Consider the following 20785-nt stretch of genomic DNA (forward strand, 5'->3'; position numbering starts at 1 on the left):
TTTTTTTCTGTTTATTTTTCCATCAGACAACTGACGTTTCTAACGTTCAATGTTTTAGAAATTGAAAGGAAGCCGAAAACAAGTGCTATCTCCTATTATCGCAATGGATTTTTTACAAATTTAATACAATTTAATACAATTTACAACAGTAAATATTTAAAGATTATTTAAATATTTAAAAAAAATGCAAGAAGAAGAATCGGAGGATGGCTTTTCATTGTATGAATTCTACATGAATCACAATAAAAAATCAAAAATTGCTGTTGAGGGAGTGAATAGAAAACCAAAGGAAGATTTTTGCTTTTGGAATAAACTTTGTTCCGATGTTGAAGATGTTTTTGATGAAGAAACAGGCTTTGCAACTCAACCCGAGAGGAGAATTGGTCATTCTGCTGTTTATTTGGCTGGAACTGATGGTAGGTTGATCAATTATTGAAAGAATATATTTGGAAATATTGTAAATATATTATTATTTACTGTAAATATATTGAATGGAAAATGATTTAAAAAAGAAATTTATATTTTTGGCGGAAGAGAATCTGAAGATTTGTGTGATATGTGGAGTTTTCATATTCCTACGAGAGAGTGGACTGAATTTTATGCAAAGAGTCGAACAGAATGTTGGCCTTCCCCAATGTTTGATCATACTGCAGTTTCGATTAGTTTATCCAGAAAGAGATTTGAAAAATTCTTGATGAGATATCCAGAAATTGGAAAATTGAGTGATTTGCAACAAGATGAAAACTGCTTTCCTTTTGTCGAAAAATTCTATAATCAAATGTACATATTTGGAGGGTACAATTCGAGCAAACACTTTTCCAATGATTTGTATTGTTATGATTTTACATTTAAGAAATTTATCAAGATTGAGTATACTGGGAAGGAATCTGAAATGATTATGGAACGATCCAGACATTGCATGGTTTCAGTTAAGGATCAATATTTGTACATTATTGGTGGAATGACTGACAAATCCAAAACATTGATGGATGTTTGGGAGTATGATATTGATAGAAATGTAATGAAATGCCTATCAAAACATTCAGATCAATATTCTGAATCATTTCCCAACTCGAGAACTTATCACTCGTGTGTTTATTCAAAACTTAATCATTCCATTTACATGTTCGGAGGAATTAGAAATAATGAAGCATTCCAAGATTTGTGGAGATTTGATTTGAGAGCTTTGCAATGGTTTCCCATAGATAACATGAAAGGTTTCGTTCCAGTGGAGAGGTTTAGACATAATTGTTTTATTCCCAATGAGGAATCTGGATATTTCTTTGTGTATGGAGGTTACAATTTCAGACATTCATTTCTGGATTACATTTATCAATTTGATTTTTCAACATTGGAATGGACACGTTTACAGAATAGGAATTATACACAAGGTGGAGATTTTCAAAGTAAGGGATCTTTAATGTTTGTGGATTATGATGAAATTCCCTGTGCAAGATCAGGCATGACCAGTATCATTACAAAGTCTGGAGATTTGATAATATTTGGAGGCAAATCAGTGACTTGCTTGAATGACATGTTTTCATGTCGATTGCCAGGTTATTCCAAACTCAGAGCAGGAAGGCACAATTTACTCATGGAAAAGATGTATCAAAAATTGCATTCTGCTGATTCATTTGTGGACATTACTTTTCAAATGAATTGAAATATAATACAAATAGCTTGCAAGCCATTCAAACTTGCGGAAAACAATCTTGGCAAGATCAATAAGCGAAATCTCCTCATATATATTGAAAAGATGCATTCGGGTTTGATCGAAACGCTCATAAGATTACGGTTATCTAGATTAGTACATCAATACCAAAGTTATTAGATACCGTAGTGTACTGTAAAAATCCTTTGAGATGCAATCCACGCTCTCTGTGGTATTTAATATCAACAACATCAGCTGATGCCATTATTAAGCAATAAGCAGGCGCACTGCTTGCATCTCAACAACAACAACTGTAGTGTGATAGTAACAAAAAAATGTATAGACAACAACCAAGCAGCAGCAAATTAACCTCAATTATTGGACTATTCATTGCGGTCTTTTCAATCCTTAGCATGCTTGCTACTTCGCCAATTTATGCAGCAGCAACGACATGTACTGATTCGTCTGATTGCACGGTTAGATCATGGCTTGCATCACTGCAGGCAGAGGCATCATTATTGGATTGTGCTAGTGTGAAATTGCAAAAATCCATCACTGTGTTGAATGCCACGGCTAATGCCAACACAACTGACATGTTAACAATAATTAACAAGAGAGTGGTACAACTTAACAAACTCAAGTCAGCAATTTATTCGCTATCACTCGAAATTCAAGCTATCAATTCAACATGTACCAAGTTTGATGGACCAGATTGTAATCTTACTAAGGCAGCTACTACTACTACTACCACCACAACAACACCAAGTCCATTCTCCACTGCCGCGTTATTAAGCATGGGTGATATGGCCAATTCCACAATTTTGAACATGACCCAAGCTGATAGATTTGTCAGGGAAATTGTAAATGGAACTTCATCGACTATTGCATTAAAATTGATTTATAGGGGAAGTAGAGATGGCCTGTCAGTGGCTAGCTTCCATGCCAAATGTGATAATAAGGGAGCTACAGTAACTCTTATCAAATCAACTTCAGGAGCTGTGTTTGGAGGTTATACTTCATTGAGTTGGCGTTCAGAGGCCTCACTCACTGCTAATGCAGATGCTTCTGCCTTTATGTTTAGCGTCATTTCTGCGACGAAAGAAGAACGTTTCGTTAAGGTTCTTCAGAATGCCAACAAGGCCTATGCCATGTACAATTATGTGACTTATGGTCCGACTTTTGGAGGAGGACACGACATGTGTGTAAAATTTAATACTTTAAGTTACTTTAATCCTAACACTTATGGTTATGGTATAATTACCAATGATTACTATTCGGGTGGACAATATTTCACAGAAGCAGAAATTGAAATTTACACAATTCAATAAAATCATAAAATCTGAATTTACAGAAATGAACTATTGAAGCAAAATAAAGGACGTTGTTTATAATGAACAAATTTGAAAGGGTTGGTTTATTCGTCATCACGCCATCTCATTCCTTTGTTTTAAACAAGTTGTTAAAAGGAAATACATTCATGGTTACTAACCAATTCAATAGATGTATCATTAGGAACTTCACAATATTTATTTTGCTGAATACGCTCACTATATAGAAAATACATGACTATTCCATTTCGGCACTCTTTTTCAATTTACCAAGAGCAGTCGAAATTAAATCCAAATTATTTTGAACAGTCTTGGTGAGGGCAATCAATTTGGCTTCACTATCCAAGACGTCAACTGTATTGGTATATGGATTATACTTGACAACAAATTCCTTTTCCAAATTATTCATTGTGAAACCCTTAATGAGCTCTTTACAAGATTCTAAACTATCTACAACATAATACATTGGTTGGTAGTGAGTAATTGGATAGGATCTCTCAGCTGCCTCTGTCGGAACAAAGTTTCTATACTCTGGTGGAGGTACCTTACCATTTCTATCCTTTCCAGTGCAACTGAATTCCAATTCACCAAAAGAACTCAACAAGCCAGCTCCATAAGCTTTCAATTCATTATTCTCTTTCACCAAGCCAAATTCTAAACAGTACCAATACAATCTAACGAGTCTATCAATGTCAGCATCTGAGGCACCCAGAGAGGCAAGACCAATTTGTTGGGAGAATTCAGCAAAATCTGGATCTGCCAACATGATTGAATGTCCCAACAATTCATGAACTACATCAGGTTCTGGTGTGTAAAATGGAGAACTGTGATGTCTAATATATTGTGTGCTGTGAAAAACTCTAAAGGCCAATCCATTCAAGAAATCTCTAGCCGACAACAAGCCAGCAACTGGACGATATCTGAAACCAGTGACTTCTACAAGGAAATCATTGACATCTTGCAATTGAGGAATATTTTCAGCTCTAAATCCACAATTTTCCTGGAATAACGGAAACAAGTAATTGTACTGTTCACAGGCATACTTTGGATAGAGTTCTGTCAATTTTTCATAAACTACCTTCCATGTATTATTCTCATTTTGTGTGTATTGGATTCTTGGAATTGGTTCTCCGTGTTTGTAATTAATGGCAATGTCAGAAATCATTTTTCTACGATCTCTATATTCTTTATCATGGAAACCTGGATGATCACTTTCTAAATCACCTCCAGCTTCAAGTGTTTGTCTATATAATTGGTCAATATTTCCAAAAAATTCAACAAGAAACAAACCTTGTGAAAAAATCAATATCCGAAATCTTTCTTGGAAACCAAGGCAATTCCTCCCCACCAAGGAATTTCACCTTCTCTGCCTTTCCATTCTCAATCATATCCTTAATGGCACTATCAACATCCTCTTTACTTGCCTGTTCATCAATATCTACGTGGAAATTAAACACACGTGTGGAAATCTTGGAAGGTTTCGACTCAATCTTGGTCAAATTAATATTATGCTTGGAAAAGGTATCGAGGGATGATTTGAGAGCACCAACTCGATGTGGTAAAGTAATTAACAAGGAACGATACTTGGAGGACATGTTTACAAAGTTTCTGCTATAATGAAATCAACTGCTGCTTGTTTTTAAAAGGGTAAAATAATGTAGTGATCGGAAAAAAGTGGATGGGAACAGGGTTACTGTTGGTTGTTGTTGTTTTTTTTTTGTGTTGAGTTTTTGCAAGCGTTCATAATTTTCACCACATTTGATTTGCAAAGCCTAATTTGGACATTTTTGTAAACTCAAGCTCAAACCGCCAATTCATTCATTACTGCAAACTTGGCTGTTGAATAAGGAATGAAGATTTTTGTGTATTGAGGTGCACCTGTTCTTTATTTCTTCGCCTCAGTTGTTGCTGTATGGTCAGCAGGGTGTGAAATAATTTTCACATCACACAATGAATTGCAACTCAGGACAGAGTGAAATAATCGACAATAGAATCGACCGATATTGTGTGCTCTCTTGAGGAGAATGAAGGAATTGTCGGCTGAGGAGGAGAGAAACAGCTTGACACTTGTTGTTCCACGAGAAATGTCCAACACGACTGATGGATCCAAGCTTAATGGAGTGCAATCTGCAGTGATGGTATTCTTACCTAAGCCAGTTTGTCCTAATTCACTCCAGCCACACACATAGATATTTCCTGATGAGGTTGTGAGGGCAGTGTGGTAGGAACCAGCTGCCATATCACTAACTTGTTCATGGGTAGGTAATTGTAAGAGTTGTGGTTCTATTGTGCCAGTAATGACCTTACTGAATGGTAATTGCTTGTCATCGTTCATTCCTAGTCCATAGAATTGATTGGAAATTGTCTTTAAGAATAAATGCTTTCCTCCAGAGAATACTTGAACTAATGGTTCGAATAAGTTCAATTGGGTTGGTTCAAAAACATTGTACTTTTCAATCTTTCCCATAATGTACACTGTATGATTGGATGTCAGAAATGCAGAATATCGATATCCTGCATTCACAGAAGTCAACTTGAAATCCTTATCATCAAAAAATGTCAATCGATGTGGTGTGAAATATTCAGTATCATCGCCAAATGTAGTTCCCATACTGTACAATATATTATCCCTCTCAGAGTAACAAAGTGTATGAGAATAACTAGTTGAAATGTGAGATATTGGTGAATCTTGTTGAAATTCCACTTTAGTGAAACATTTCAAATGGTCAACCTCAATTCCCAATTGATGAAAACTATTATCACCAGTAACCCAAATAGATCCATCACTATTCAATATAATAGAATGAAATGATCCACATGCTACTTTTGTAATCCTCCCCCTCTTTGATTGTTTAATCTTAATTTCAAATAAAACTCCAAACTCTACATTGAATTCTCCCAATTGACCTTGAGTATTCGATCCAATTCCAAAGGCCTTTCCATCACTTGTCAAGAATATCGAATGATTATCACCATTTGCAATATGAATCACATCATCCAAAGAGAATTTCAATTGTTGATCCAAATGACATGTAAAATCATAAATTACCTTCTCTCCAGCCACCAATTGAAGATAATCATTCTTTCCAGTGACAAACATCATTGTCCGATCGTGTTTATATTGTGAATTCATATTCCATTGACAATCGGAAGGCAAAACATCAAAAACTGATGATTGAGTTGTTGATGTTGTTGCTGTTGGCGAAGAAGGTGATGATGATGCAGAAAGTGGTGAATTTCTTTCCATCACAATTGGAGAAGATATGGATAATGATGATGATAAATTATCATTAGCAGCAACAACTCCATTCGATTTAAATTCATTAATAATGATTTGATGAAGTAATAATTGCATTTTTCTTTTTTTAATATTATTTTCGGAATGCTTATTTGATGCTGTGGGATAAATCATCATGCTGATGATGATGTAATATGGATGAATCACTCTGTGTGTATTTATTAATGTGAAGATGATGGACGTATCATCCATTGTAAATGTTCATAGAAAATCAAATTAACAGAACTAAAACAGTTGCCAAATCCCATGGATGCAAGCAACCTTGCAAAACAGAGATCCTCTAAATCTTTGTTGATTTCTCGAGTAATTCCTTATTTAATTGAAGGTTTTCCTTCGTTATATCAAGGAATACCTCAGCTTGCTTCTTTGATTGAATAACAAGTCGACCAATTCTCACTAGTATTGTTTTTGTCCACACTTGTGCTTTCGTTTATGTTCACCGCAATTGATTCTCTTGAGTTATGTCAACAACATTATGTTTTATCTTTAAGGTTTGCAAAAACTTTGAAATAGTTTCAAATTGAACTAGTGCTGTAAGGGAAAATTAAAGAACATTAAACTTATAACTCCACAAGTAACCTTGTATCTGAAACTCCTTTTTTTTATCCGATTCTTCGATCATCCAGTTCATGAAATTGTTATCTGAAACCATTCGAAAAAAAATGGCTAAACTTCAACATCCAACCACCTTGTTGGTGATGGCTGGCTATTTGATCGTATCCTTCTTGTGTAGTTTCTTGTTACTTTCGAATAGTGTCACTTGCATGTACGATGATTTTCAACAAAATTCTTGGGATCAAGTTCCTGTTCAAACCAGAGAAATGATTTCGAATATTAATTCTCAACCATCAGCATCTTGGCAAGCCGTTGAATATCCTCAATTTAAAGGTAAAAGTTTGGCTGACATGACCAATGTAAGTTGTCAAAAAAATAATTTTTAATTCATTAAACAGTACTTTGACAGTTACTTGGTGCTTTGAACGTCAATGAAAACGATTTGAAAGGAGAGGTCATGGATAAAGATAATAGCACTAACACTCCTTTGAGCGATTCAAGATATTTAACAATTTTACGTTTGCGAGATTTTCCAACTCAATTCGATGCTAGAGAACAATGGCCACAATGTATTAGATCGATTAAAAATCAAAAGAATTGTGGATCTTGTTGGGCAGTAAGTTAATCTTGATGAATTTGTGTGGATAATTGGATCATGAATAGTTTTCTGTAAGTTGTTTTAATTGTGTGGTTGGTTGACTTGAATATCTCAATAGGCAAGTAGTGTTTTGGCTGATAGATTTTGTATTAAGAGTGGAGGAAAGGTTAATGTCGATCTTTCTCCTCAATTCATGGTTTCATGCAGTGGACAAAACAATGGATGTAATGGTAAGTAGTTTACAATTTCACCAAAAAAATTGAATATTTGAAAATTAGGTGGTTTCTTTGATGCTACTTGGAGATTTTTAGTTTCTGTTGGAACAGTATCTGAAGCATGTGTTCCGTATGTTTCCTTTGGAGGCGCAGTCCCTGCATGTAATGTCAAATCTTGTGGTGTTCCAGGTCAAAAGTCACCATTTTACAGAGCTGGTTCTGCAAGAAAACTTGAAGGAATGCTTGATATTATGGCAGATTTGAAGGCAAATGGACCTATACAAGTTGCCATGGGCGTATACAGAGATTTCTACTCCTATAAGTCTGGTGTTTATCATCATGTGTCTGGAAGATATGTCGGTGGTCATGCTGTCAAAATTGTTGGGTAAGTTTTTGGATATTTTTCAAAGATTTTAACAGTAGCAGGTGGGGATATGATTCTGCCTCCAAGCTTCCTTATTGGATTTGTGCTAATTCTTGGGGAGAAGGTTTGTTTTTTCATTCAGAATTAGAAAATTGTAATTTCAAAATAATTTCTAATAATTTCAATATAATTTTACAAAAGATTGGGGAATTAAAGGATATTTTTGGATCTTGAGAGGCCGTGGAGAATGTGGAATTGGAAAAATGGTTTGGTCTGGTAAGCCAGCTTTGTAAATCTTTGCAAAATTATTTACAACTCAATTTGTGAATAAATTTCTTTACAATTTTTCACAAATGATTCGAATTGAATTGGAATGACTTGTTCATAGACTCCAGAGTACAAGAGATTCCAACTCGTTAGATAACTTGCTTTATTGTAGATCTTCAATTTTTAAGAGTTTATTACAATTTTTCACTTCCTTCTCTTCCTTTTCTGACACCTTTTGCTGATTTTTCACCTCCGTGTTCTTCCTTTAGTTGATTAACTGTGTTTTTATTCATCTTTTCCACGTGGACTTCATCAGCCTCAACTGTGGATTCCATTGGAAGATCCATGTCTTGAGGTTTCGTTGGTTTTACCTCGAGGGGGAGGATTAATCTGGTGTGGAAGGGTCTTTTCTGAATGGTTTGAATGAGGAAACGTTTCATTTTCTTTTTTTTTTGATTAATTTAATATCAAATTTGTGTTTACAATATATTTCGAATCATTTTGGAATATTTCTAATAATGGAAATTATTTAAAATGTATTTACTTTTTAACGAAGAGTTTTTGAAGGGATTCTTCATTGTTTTGATACATGACTTTACCTCCAACAATGGTCATCAAAATTTTAGTTTCGCGTGTAATGGAATCTAATGCACTTTCGTCTGTTTCGTCCAATTCCAAAATATTTCTCGAAAGTATGGTAATATCACCAAGATATCCCTTCTTTAAGGTTCCCACTTCATGTTCAGTAAAACCTGCATAGGCAGAATTTTGAGTATAGGCAATGAGTGTTTCCTCAATCGAAATCTTTTCTTCTGGAAGGAATGGTTTACAATTCTTTGGATTCTTTGCTTCATTTCTTCTTTCAACGTGTAATGGTGAAAGACATGGCTTTCTAGTGACAGCTGCATGGATATTATCGAGAATATCGAGAGGAGCAACAAACCAATCAGTTCCCAGAGCTACCTTAACTCCCTTATTCAGGAATTTTCTGACATTGTACAATTGTTTTTGTCTTTCTCTTATGATACTTTCAGCGTAGAGTGCATCATCCTTGAGATGGATTGGTTGCATGGAGGCAATAATATTGTTCTTTTTGAATCTTTCAATATCTTCCTCTCTAATTTGTTGTGCATGTTCAACTCTGAATCTTCTATCTCTGGTCTTATCATTGGATTCATTAATGACTCTTTCATAGGTATCCAATAAAATCGAAATTGCTTTATCACCAATGGCATGAACAATCACTTGATGATGATTGGCATCAGCTTCTTTCACACGTTGATAGAAAACCTCTGGATCAACAACCAATAGACCAGTATTATTTTCAGTACCTTCGAATGGTTCAAACATGTAGGCTGTCTTTGAACCTAATGAGCCATCCATAAATTCTTTGAGAGCTCCAATCTTGAACCATTCATCACCAGCTCTGCCTCCACTTTTCTCAGTCCAGCAGCAACTATAGTCGAATTCATCATTGAGAATGACATGAGATGATTTTGGCTTACTATATTGATTCTTAATGTACTTTTTCAATTTTTGATGAGTTTCCAATTCAACAGAGGCATAAATTCTAACTTTGAGTTGTTTCTTTTCGTGAAGTTTTGTGAATGTTTTCACTTGATCCCAACTAGCCAAATTGAATACAGAACCCATGTCGTGCACGGAGGTAATACCATTTCTCAAGATTTCATCCATGGCAAGCTTGGCTGCCTGTTCGTTATCTGTTGGTGGAATAATCTTTTGAATAATGTCCAAAGCCCTATCTCTCAAAATACCAGTTGGTTCACCTGTGATTGGATCCAAGTCTACAGAACCACCTGTAATTTGAGTATGTTTGGTAATATTTGCCAATTCCATTGCTTTACTATTCACTAAACAGGAGTGACCATCCATTCTGGAAAGATAGACAGGATTACTCGATGTGAATGAATCAATCCAATTCTTGTTAGGTAACTTGGTGCCACCCTCAATATTCCACTCAGTTTCAGACCATTCAGCACCTGTAATCCATTCTCCTGCCTTGACACTTCTCTCCTCTATGAATTTCCTAACAGCACCAATAAATTCATCCTTACTCTTTGCATTTCTCAATTGAACTCCGAGCATTGATTTTCCACCCAAAATTACGTGTGCATGTGAATCGATAAATCCAGGAACTATCAATGGAGTATTAACTTCATCACTCGATTTTTGTTTAAAATCCAAAACTGTTTCAGCCATTGATGTTGTAAATCGTGACAATATGTCACTATTACTTCCAATAGCAATAATCCTTCCAGTATCCTTATGGACAGCAAGAGCTTCAGCCCACTTGATTGGAATATTCTTTTCTCCCTTTGTTCTTGATGCTTTTGGCACATTTTCCAATTTCATTCGATCGCCTGTCCAAATTCTAGCATTTAATATCATGAGGGAAAGGGTTTTTTCATTGCCATTCTGCTGTGATTGACTACCAATCCAATTACTTTTAAATACAACATAATACAAGGCAAAGGAAATGATGACGGAAACAATCGGACCGAAATTGTGTAGAAAGGTGGCAATCCTCTTTCTCTTATCACGAGTTTCTTCATCAATTAATTCATCGTCCTGTTCTTGTTGCTTCTCCAAAGAAGATTTTTCCTCCTGCATTTTCTTATTTGTTGATTTGGACATTTTTTTGGATTTTGAAAATAATTTATTTTAATGTTGGATGAAATTTTCAAGTCAATTATTAAACTGCGACCTAATATCTCCAACAGTCCGCAAATTAAACGACATGTGTTAATGTACAAAATAGCTTCAGTTTCTGTTGTTTACCATGTGGACTACAGATGAGGACAAGAGAATAAATTGAAGGATGATTAACAAAGATTGTGAAGAATTTGATTTTGATTCTGAGCTACCATTAGAATATCAGAATCATTGAAATCTCTAACAAATGTCTCAAACTCTACAACATGGAAAAAGTAAAAGTTTGCATTCCAAAAAGATCTTGCCCAACCAGGGAATGAGGAAATAAACTTGCTGTGAAGGTTTCTTGGGTCTACCTCAATCATAATTTTTGAAACTCCAAACGAGTATTCATCAAATCTAGGTTTCTCAATGATTTCATAACTGCAGTATGGCATGAATTTGTCTTCAGTATTTGGACCAACTCCAATCATGTTATTGAGTTCGTAATCATCGTCAAATGTTGACAATTTCTTTGGCTTTCTTCTGGTTCCTTTGAAGAGTTCAGTTTCCTTTCCACATAAAATTGCATAGCAGAACTGGAGAATAGAACAAGGATGACTATCAGCTGTATCATATCCTATTTGGAAACTCGTGAGTATCTCAATATATGGAGTTCGAGGAAGTGCACCAACATCAGACCTTGTACACTCACTAAAATTATAGTTTAGTACTCGCTTTTGATGTTCCTTGTATTCTTTAGTAATCTTATTGAGACATTCTTGATGAGATAAATTCTGTCCAAAATAGTTCAAAATTAATCCATGTCTATCAAACAAGCTGAGAATTATGCCCAACTTGTAAGTACTCAAATCGTATTCAAGAGCTGGAATCAATCGAGAGGCCAATGCAACATTTTCCATACTGTCTGTCATTTCCTGCAATCCCAAAGTAAAATAATAATAGTTGGAGGAAATCTTCTTCTCAAAATCACTATCATCATCGTCTTCAGAAAGAACTCTATGAATTACATCTTTTTTCAAGTAGTCTTCCTCATCTGAATCCTTTTTTGGAGGAGCTTTCTTTTTCGTATTCTTTTTTGACTTCTTTTTCTTGGTTATCTTTTTCTTAGTTCCCTTATTGAGTGGAATGACAATCTCATTTTCTGTAATGAGTTTTGGACATTGGATAGGTATAAAAGCAATAACCAATCTATATAATGAATACCAAAACTTTCCCTTTCCAAAACCACTCTCCAAAATTTCTCTAATTTCACTCAAAGTCAACTTGTCAGCAGAAGGATTTGGAACTGGTCGATTTGGAACTTCTCTATCATCACAGTTAGAGTAATCATCATCTTCATCTTCATCATTTTCTTTTTCTTTCTTTGCTTTAATAGCAAAAGGTGCCATCAAATCAACACTCAAATTATAATTAATTTTATCGACAAACCATTGAGCATCACCAAAATCTCTTCCAAAAACAGCACTAAAAACACCATCATTCAATACAGCCTGATTCCAATCTCTACAAACAAGAGCCATCGACCTGACCAAATCAATCGTCTCAGCAAATGATCCAATCACCATCAAGACATCGAGAGAAAATAATTCTGTGGAAGTCTCCGATCTCTTAATCATCATCATCTCATCATCACCAACATCATCATTTGATTTCTTGGTCTTTTTACTTTGTGGTTCGAGATGTTTCGAAGAATTTTTGGGTGGTGCTGAGTTTTTCTTTTGCGCCATTTTTTTTGGTTAGAGGGTTCTCTCTCGTTCGAAGTCAAAGATGTTGATGTGATATCTATTGGTTTGTCAAAATGACAATGACGGCTATTCAAGGAAATTGTAAAGTTGACTGGTTAAACTGTCACCCATTAGAATAACCATTAGTCTTAATCTTTTGTTTGAGATTAAGTTGTATATCGGTGCACCCGAGAGGATGTACAATCTAACCAAGATTATCCTTGTCATCTTATCTGCTGTGTTGGTTTTCAAGAAGAACATCGAAAAGTTTGTCTGAGTTTTCTTCAGCCGAAGTTGGTTTGAAGGAAATTTAATTTTAAATTTAAAAAAAAATGAAAAATAATTCGCACGACCATCAACATCATCATCACGAAGGATGCTCGCACGATCATCATCATCACCACGATGAGAATTGTACTCATGATCATGACCATCAACATCATCATCATGAAGGATGTTCGCATGATCATCATCACCATGACGAAAATTGTTCTCATGAACATCATCATCATCACGATGAGAATTGTAGTCATGATCACGACCATGACCATCATCATCATGAAGGTTGCTCCCACGATCACGGACATCATCATCATCACCATCATGAAGGCTGTAATCATGATCACGATCATGGACATCACCATCATGAAATTCAAATTTTACCATACGCCAATGAAAAGAATAATAAGAAACATGTCAAAACCTTCTCCCCACTCATGTTGGCATGTTTACAGAATGATACAGCAACAGCATTGTCGCTTTCATCACCAGAAACAGTCAATGATAGATCAATTGATAATTTCACTGCTCTTCATTTTGCCATGATGAATGGTAATATCGCTCTAGTAGAAAGATTAGTAAAGGATGGTGCTAGACTTGATAAACGTACTATTACACATGATGGTATGACTCCTCTCATATTTGCTATCAAGGAAAGCCACTATGAATGTGTTAAAAAGTTTTTGGAATGTGCTAAATTAAAGTTGGAAGAAAATAGTGAATTACAAGAAGGTAAACTCACTATTCAAAAACTTGTCAACCAAGGAAACTTATTAGGAGAAACTCCACTTCATCACGTCTGTAAATTGTTTATGCAAATCCCACATGCTCTCCATTTAGCTACCATTCTTATCGATTATGGAGCAAATGTAAATGCCACAGCTGTAGGTCTTTTAAAGGAGACTCCTCTTTTATATTTTGCTCGTTCCGTTCCTCCTGAAAGTGTCCTTCCAATGATGCAAAATGTTTCTCCCCACGTTTCTGCCCAATTTAAGAAATTTACTCAACTTTTCGAAACTCACAAGGCAACTTGTATCGAAGAACCAGCACCTGAAACTCCACTCTTACTTTTGGGAACTACTATACCGAAAGTTATTGTCCCTCCAGGTGTTCCTTCTCAATTATATGCCAACCATAGAGATAGTGCTAACAGAAAGTTGGAAACTGATTACGGAGGTGCCTATTGGAGTTATGGCTGTATTGAACCATTCTACCATGGTAAGAAACCAAGAGTTAACATGGCTGTTGATGTCTACATTCCATTCACCAAACCACAAAAAGGTCTTACTGCTACCACATTTAATGGATTCATTCATACTATTAATTATGCCAATCCAGAAAAGCCATCCAGAAGATATGAAGATATGGTTGATTTGGAAACTGGTAAGCGTTTGTCATTTGTTGCTACTTGTACTTTGAATATGAATCATGAGAAATTATCGGATATCTTCCCATCTCAAATGGAAGTCACTATTGAATGGAATCCAGAACATAGCAGACATAATCCATGGGTTGTCACCAGAATTTTCGAACATTCTGATGAAAGTAACTCACTTCTTCAATTGGCTCAAGCTGCTTTTGTTTATGAACTTGAAAATGGTAGATCTGTACTTCCAAACTCAAAGCCACGTCGTTGTACCATGATCAAAGGATTGGAAGATCAACACGGCTCACATAACCACAAGATTCCTGCTCGTCTTCTTCTTGGAGTTGAAATGTTTAGTCCATATAAGTTTGTTGCTTTCAAATATGCTCCTGATGAATATGATAGTGAAGCTGATGTTCAGCTTACTGATGAAACTGGTTTCAACAACATGTTAGGTCAATTAGTTCAAACAAGTGCCGAATTATTGAGACGAGGAAAACCACAATTGGATATCAAAATTGATGGAAAACTTTTGAATGTGAAAGAAATGATTGAAAATCAATTAAAGAAGAGAATGGAAAAAACTCTCAAAGCCACCCCACCAGCTGTCCAAGAAAAACCAAAAACTCCAACTGTTGACAAGTGTGCCAACTGCAACAAGACAGGAACCAAGTCAGCACCTTTGAAGAGATGTTCAGGTTGCCAAAAAGTTTTCTATTGCTCTGGAAATTGTCAAAAGACACATTGGAGCTCCCACAAGACCGCATGTAAAAAATCAGTAACCAAATAAAGATCCAAAAAAACTTGGAGTCCATTTTAGTGATTGTTACTAATTAATATTTCAATTCAAATAAGAAATAATTAGAGATTAGAGAGAAAAAAAATGGACGAAGATGTGGAATGGTTCTTGTCGTTGCAAAAATTGGGATTTTCCAACGAACAAATTGTGGACATGTGGAAGGAAAAGAATAAAGAAGCAATTAGCGAAAATCAAAACAAACAAAAGAAACGAAAAATTGAATTATGTTTGCACAGTTGTGAGGAAGAACAAATTGGACACAAATTTAATTTTCTGAGTGATGAAGCAATCGGAGTGGTGTTTGCGTTTGTGAATGAGAATTTCTGTGCATTCCGATTAATGTTGGTGAGTAAACAGTTCGAAAGAGTGGTTGTTTCGTCCATTAAAATATTAAATCTCAATAAGAAGGCAATTCCCAAGATTCCCCAATTGATAAATTCAAATTTGTGTGAGCCAATTGAGAGATTAATTGTCCACACAGAATTGGAACATTCATTACTGCAACAATTAGTTCACAAATGTGTAAATATCAAACATTTAACTGCATCTATTCGAAAGCCACCATTTAACATTTCATTTACGAGTCCAACCATTCAGGAAATTAACATAATAGATGTGCGAGAAACCAAACCAAAGGTACATTTCGCAAGTGAGAATCTGGAATATTATCCACAACCACAGATACCAAATCCACAACCTAAACCATTGATTCGAACAGATTTATCAGAATCTAAGATTTTATTGATAAAAAAGTTTGTGGATAATACAATTTTGAAGGATTGCAATCTTGCAAATGAGGAAAACAAAGCTAGAATTCTCAGATGCATGATGACCATACCAAATGAGCTAGACGAAACAGAAGAAACATTTCTAATTCATGAGGAAAGAGTTGGAAATGAACTGCATCAAATTTACTTTAATTTCAAATATAGCAATTGCAAATGGACTAAAATTTTACAGAAAGAACACATGATTTAAATAAACAACTAAACTTTCCTTGTAAAATTTGATCTTTGCAACAAACCAAATGTTTTTGAAAATGAATTTCTCAAAATGACACTTGAAGTTTATTGAGTCTGCTTAAACATGGCCAGTTGTTTGTAAACTTTGAGCTTTGTTTGCTCATTTTCAATTAAACCAACAATCCAAGAAGAAACAGGAATGCTAAAAGCTCTCAAAATTCTTCTAGTCAACAATGCGATATTCAACACTGTAAATCTCTTAATGAGTCTTCTTGTTGGAGAAACAATTAACAACATTTCAAAGCAATAACCAATAGCCAAATGTGACAATGAATAAATTACTATCCTCAACTTGTAATAGAGTGGAAAATTAATCAAGCTTATTGCCTGTTTCAATAAATCAGTAGGTATGAAAAGTAAATAAGCTGTTGCCAAATAAATAATGATAATGAAAAGTGTAAAGGTAACTAATTGGAAATATTAACATCAAACTATTCTTATAATAAACTTACAATTGTTTGTAATGATTGGCAACTTGAATGGTTTTGAAATACTCATACAAATAGAAATATTGATAATACAGAATGTACACACAAAGAACATTATTGTCGTCTCATAGGAACGCAATAAATCATTCTTATAGTACATAAAGTTTGTGTTAATGGTTGGAGAGAACCATGGCTCACGCATAATTTCAGTCCAAACATGGAAAATGAAAGCAGAAGCAAGGAGAACGTGACCACCAAGGGAAAGGAAAATAAATCTGGAAATGAGGGTTGTTGGTGGTTTTTCTCTTTTCAGAGCTAAACTTGCATCAGTTCTCGTCATTAACAAGGTTGTTGGCATGACTACAATTAAATCAATAAATAAAAATTGAAAATCCACAAAATTACAATTTCTAGAGAGTAAGACAACAATTGTCATGATTTGAACAATAGAATAGAGGGCAATGAATTTGAAAATTTGGAAAAAGGTAAGTAAGCTTGCTCTACCTTCACGAATAACTGTAACCATTGAACCGACAGTTGGTTTCAAACTAGTGAATGGTGCTGCGACTGATATTTCTTCTGAAAGGGAAATACCAACATGGGCCGATCTGAGAGCACCCAAATCGTTGGCACCATCTCCAATCATACCTACGTCATATCCCATTTTTTGAAGTTCTGTCACTAGGGTTTTCTTATGATTAGGCGAAAATCTGGCATAAATATTGCATGATGTAAGAATGATATGAAGTAGAGAAGGTCTCTTAGTGTTAATGTATGGCTCTCTTCTGGTTTTCTTTACGAATAATCGATGTTCATTGTGTACATATTCAAACACCTCCCCAACAACTACAATGTCAATATTACGCAACTTGAGCAGCTCTTCTGTAGTAATTACTTGTCCACTCTCTGTTTGTCTCCACATGATATTCTGAATATAATCCACATTGGAGACTATTTCTCTCTTCAATTCACTCAAGTAACAATCCTTCTTTTTTTCAATAACTTTTGACTTTCTGGCAACATTTATGGAAGTGTATGCATTGTCACCACTACAAATGATGCACTTGATATTACAGTCCAATAATGTTTTGATGGATTTTGAAGTTCCTTTCTTTACCTTGTTTTCTACCAAGAGTAGACCAATAAATTCCATTTCTGATTCTACATATTCTCTTGGAAGGGTTTCCAACTCGGATAAAGTGAGATTGCTTGGTAATGTTTTACTGGCCAGTGCCATAACTCGATAGCCCTTCTGAGCATAACATTTCAACATGTCAGAGTAATTTGGAGGAATTGAGGATGGTTTAGAAATGGACTTGACAGATTCAGCACTACCTTTAGCAAATGCGTGTAAATTTCCAGTTGCATTATTCTTAATTACTACAGACATTCTCTGAACTGAGCTCTTGAAATCAAAAACATTCAATTTAGAATAGGATTTCTCAACCTTCTGATCTGTTGACTCAAAGAATATTGTATGACCATAAGCTGACTCGGAAATATCTTGCATGGACCACTTGCTAGTCTGGAATAATTTAGAATCCAAAGGATCACCAATAAAAGTTGTACCAACTCTACTAAGATTGTTACAACATGCCAAACATTGAACCAATGTGCTATTAGAAGCAAATAATTTCGAAATGTTAGTTCCCTTGACATATGGATGAAAGAGACCTTCAACGGATGGGAAAATTCCATGAACATCTATTTCATTCTCGGTTATTGTGTTGGTCTTGTCAAAAACTGCAATTTTGACATATCCAGGAAGGTTAACTCGTAATGGTGAAGTACACAAAATCTTCCTCTTTCCCAATCTTCTCATAGTAAATGTTATTGTTGTTGTCATGGCCAATGGCAGGGTAGGAGGCACACTAATAGTGATAATATCTAGAATGTGTAAAAAGACATTTCCAGCTGGTGCTCCCAATTTGAATAGATTTGCAGCTGTTCCAATAATTCCAATAAATCCAGTCACTACTAATACAATTAAGAATTTGAGAGAATCTCTATAAACATTAAACTCTGCAGTCTTTGGGAATAGAATTGATAAGAGTAATTTTCCTTTCAGAGTATTGAATCCTGTTTGACTCACAATACCAAAGCATTTGTTTGCGAATAGACTGTTAGGAGAAGGTTTGGCTGTCAAAACTTGCGTTCCAGAAAATATTGTGTGATTATTCTCTCTAGAAGGGTAATATAACTTGGCGTCATCATAGGGCAGTGGCCTCTTCTTGACTGGAATACTGTCACCTGTTAATTTTGATTCATTAACAATAACTTGACCACCCAACAAAATAACATCACAAGGCAATGTCATACCATCAGTAATTTCAATAATATCTCCAGGGAATAAATCGAGAGAGTCCATTTCTTCCTCCTCTTCATTTCTCTTACTAGCATTCTCTTCTGAATAGATTGTTCTATTATATTTAGATGGTGCTCTCAGTGCAAGTCTATTTACAAAGCAATGATTCGAAGTCAAGTCCTTCAATTTTTTCAAATTATCATATGTTCTCCAAAAACTGAATGATATAACTATCAGAGTAACTATTGCTATTGAAATGCAATAAGTGTAATATTGTTCCAAAAACCAAAGCACAAGGATGAATACTTGGAAAAGGTAGAATGGATGTAAAATTTCATCTAATAGAATTTGTACTCCTGATTTCATTGGAATTTCCGTAGAATTTTTACCAAATAGTAACTCTCTCAATTCTCTTTCATTTTCTGCTTCCTTTTCAGCCATTTTGTGAATTTTAGAAAATGGAATACATGTGTTAAATCTAACCCTGTGAAAACTATCCGTCACAGGATCATATATAAATACTAGAAATCTATATACAAAATATCGCACCATGATAGGTTCAAACGAAACTCTCAAATCCGAATCAAAATTCCTCACAAATCCTTTCTTAATTTTTACAATCGTCCACTGGTTTGTCTCCTTCGCCTTGATTAATACCTTTGAAGCATCAGCAAAGGAGTGACCATTGTTACTACTATACGAATAGGTCATGTATGATTTGAGCCATTTTAGCCACCGACAGCAAACCAACAATGAACCAGCACTCGCAACTACACACAACCAAAACAATACTTCCAAGTAGAATTGATGCCTCAGTCCTTTTATCGAGGCAATTTCATGAACATACTTGCTTTGATTATCCAAATATTCTTCCTCTGGAGCATGTGAAAAATCCGAATCATCGTCAGGATCTTCAAAATGGAGTGAGAGGGAAGTTCTATGGAAGTGTGTATTTGGTTGAGTGGAAAATGAGAGTGGTGAGGAAGGATTTTGTTCGTCGTCATCAGAATGTGCAACAATTGGCTCATCCACATGTAACTGTTGTTGATGAGAAGCAGCTGCTCCTGGTGGCACTGTAGCTTGTTGATGATGTGGTTTTTGCCTACTAGTAAGTGTGGAACTTCCCGATGATGTATACTCATTCAAAATTGCTTGCAAACTTGTTGATTGTTGCTTCTTGATGTGATGATGATGACTAAACTTATTCAATGAATAACTACTATTACTCGGACTAATTGGTGTTGGAGGATTTAAAGTGGGTGGAGAGTAGGAAACATTATAGTCTTCAATGAGAACCTCCTCCATATTACTACTACTATTATCATTGTCCACATGTTGGCGATGATTTGAATTATTAGTGAAGGAAGATAGTGAGTGAGGAATGATAACACTCACACTCTCCAAATCATCCAGACTACCACTACTACTACCCATATTCATATTCATATTATTATTTTGTTCTTCATCATTATGAAACCTTTCATCTTCATCTATTGTTGATAATGTCGATTCATTCATCATTGCACTCTCGGAATCTACTCTAAATAAATTATTGTTGTTATTATTATTATCTTTGTTGTCGTTGTTATTATCAATGGCCAATTGATGAAGAGAATCATCCGAGCCTACAACATTACTATTCTTCATATCTCTAAAAAGTAAAAATTAATGTATTTGAAAGCCAACACCACAAGCAAGAAAAAAAGAATCACCAGCAAGCAAATGACTTGTGCGTTTTTTTGTTGTTTTTTCTTGTTCTTTGTTGTTTTCGATTTTTTTACTTTTTTAACGTTAAAATTTGTACAAATTAGATAAGTGATAAACTTTACTGTAATGATCAAAGTGTCGAAATGGATGTTCTTTGCATTTCATTGTTTTGGAGAGGTGCTTTGGTGCTGAGAGGGAAAATG

At 35.0% G+C, this 20785-nt stretch overlaps 10 protein-coding genes across 10 annotated transcripts; 5 read left to right on the forward strand and 5 right to left on the reverse strand.

Annotated features, from left to right (window-relative positions):
• Nucleotides 1–184: 184 nt before the first annotated feature.
• NAEGRDRAFT_74627 (uncharacterized protein) lies at nt 185–1663 on the forward strand (the record flags this gene model as incomplete). The annotated part of the gene is made up of 2 exons (XM_002670291.1): nt 185–416; nt 513–1663. 2 exons carry the CDS (start codon nt 185–187, stop codon nt 1661–1663), a joined length of 1383 nt encoding a protein of 460 aa, XP_002670337.1.
• A 323-nt stretch (nt 1664–1986) lies between these two features.
• Nucleotides 1987–2979, forward strand: NAEGRDRAFT_74628 (uncharacterized protein; the record flags this gene model as incomplete). The annotated part of the gene is made up of 1 exon (XM_002670292.1): nt 1987–2979. The coding sequence occupies one exon, from the start codon at nt 1987–1989 to the stop codon at nt 2977–2979; it is 993 nt and encodes a 330-aa protein (XP_002670338.1).
• Nucleotides 2980–3158: 179 nt separating this feature from the next.
• NAEGRDRAFT_83319 (phenylalanine 4-monooxygenase) lies at nt 3159–4574 on the reverse strand (the record flags this gene model as incomplete). Its single annotated transcript, XM_002670333.1, has 2 exons — nt 3159–4223; nt 4270–4574. 2 exons carry the CDS (start codon nt 4572–4574, stop codon nt 3218–3220), a joined length of 1311 nt encoding a protein of 436 aa, XP_002670379.1. The 3' UTR covers nt 3159–3217.
• A 290-nt stretch (nt 4575–4864) lies between these two features.
• Nucleotides 4865–6334, reverse strand: NAEGRDRAFT_74630 (uncharacterized protein; the record flags this gene model as incomplete). Its single annotated transcript, XM_002670334.1, has 1 exon — nt 4865–6334. The coding sequence occupies one exon, from the start codon at nt 6332–6334 to the stop codon at nt 4865–4867; it is 1470 nt and encodes a 489-aa protein (XP_002670380.1).
• Nucleotides 6335–6939: 605 nt separating this feature from the next.
• Nucleotides 6940–8358, forward strand: NAEGRDRAFT_81872 (cathepsin B-like cysteine proteinase; the record flags this gene model as incomplete). Its single annotated transcript, XM_002670293.1, has 7 exons — nt 6940–7191; nt 7242–7448; nt 7496–7501; nt 7549–7660; nt 7709–8030; nt 8072–8133; nt 8211–8358. The coding sequence occupies 7 exons, from the start codon at nt 6940–6942 to the stop codon at nt 8300–8302; spliced, it is 1053 nt and encodes a 350-aa protein (XP_002670339.1). The 3' UTR covers nt 8303–8358.
• Nucleotides 8359–8800: 442 nt separating this feature from the next.
• Nucleotides 8801–10931, reverse strand: NAEGRDRAFT_81873 (amidohydrolase; the record flags this gene model as incomplete). The annotated part of the gene is made up of 1 exon (XM_002670335.1): nt 8801–10931. One exon carries the CDS (start codon nt 10929–10931, stop codon nt 8817–8819), a length of 2115 nt encoding a protein of 704 aa, XP_002670381.1. The 3' UTR covers nt 8801–8816.
• A 188-nt stretch (nt 10932–11119) lies between these two features.
• Nucleotides 11120–12679, reverse strand: NAEGRDRAFT_74633 (uncharacterized protein; the record flags this gene model as incomplete). Its single annotated transcript, XM_002670336.1, has 1 exon — nt 11120–12679. One exon carries the CDS (start codon nt 12677–12679, stop codon nt 11120–11122), a length of 1560 nt encoding a protein of 519 aa, XP_002670382.1.
• A 329-nt stretch (nt 12680–13008) lies between these two features.
• On the forward strand, nt 13009–15134 carry NAEGRDRAFT_81874 (uncharacterized protein; the record flags this gene model as incomplete). The annotated part of the gene is made up of 1 exon (XM_002670294.1): nt 13009–15134. The coding sequence occupies one exon, from the start codon at nt 13009–13011 to the stop codon at nt 15109–15111; it is 2103 nt and encodes a 700-aa protein (XP_002670340.1). The 3' UTR covers nt 15112–15134.
• Nucleotides 15135–15204: 70 nt separating this feature from the next.
• NAEGRDRAFT_74635 (uncharacterized protein) lies at nt 15205–16098 on the forward strand (the record flags this gene model as incomplete). The annotated part of the gene is made up of 1 exon (XM_002670295.1): nt 15205–16098. One exon carries the CDS (start codon nt 15205–15207, stop codon nt 16096–16098), a length of 894 nt encoding a protein of 297 aa, XP_002670341.1.
• Nucleotides 16023–20522, reverse strand: NAEGRDRAFT_81875 (cation translocating P-type ATPase; the record flags this gene model as incomplete). The annotated part of the gene is made up of 2 exons (XM_002670337.1): nt 16023–16549; nt 16595–20522. 2 exons carry the CDS (start codon nt 20520–20522, stop codon nt 16188–16190), a joined length of 4290 nt encoding a protein of 1429 aa, XP_002670383.1. The 3' UTR covers nt 16023–16187.
• Between the last annotated feature and the right edge of the window lie 263 nt (nt 20523–20785).

Source organism: Naegleria gruberi, assembly GCF_000004985.1.
Source record: "Naegleria gruberi genomic scaffold NAEGRscaffold_72, whole genome shotgun sequence".
In the NCBI taxonomy this organism is placed as follows: domain Eukaryota; phylum Heterolobosea; class Eutetramitea; order Acrasida; family Naegleriidae; genus Naegleria; species Naegleria gruberi.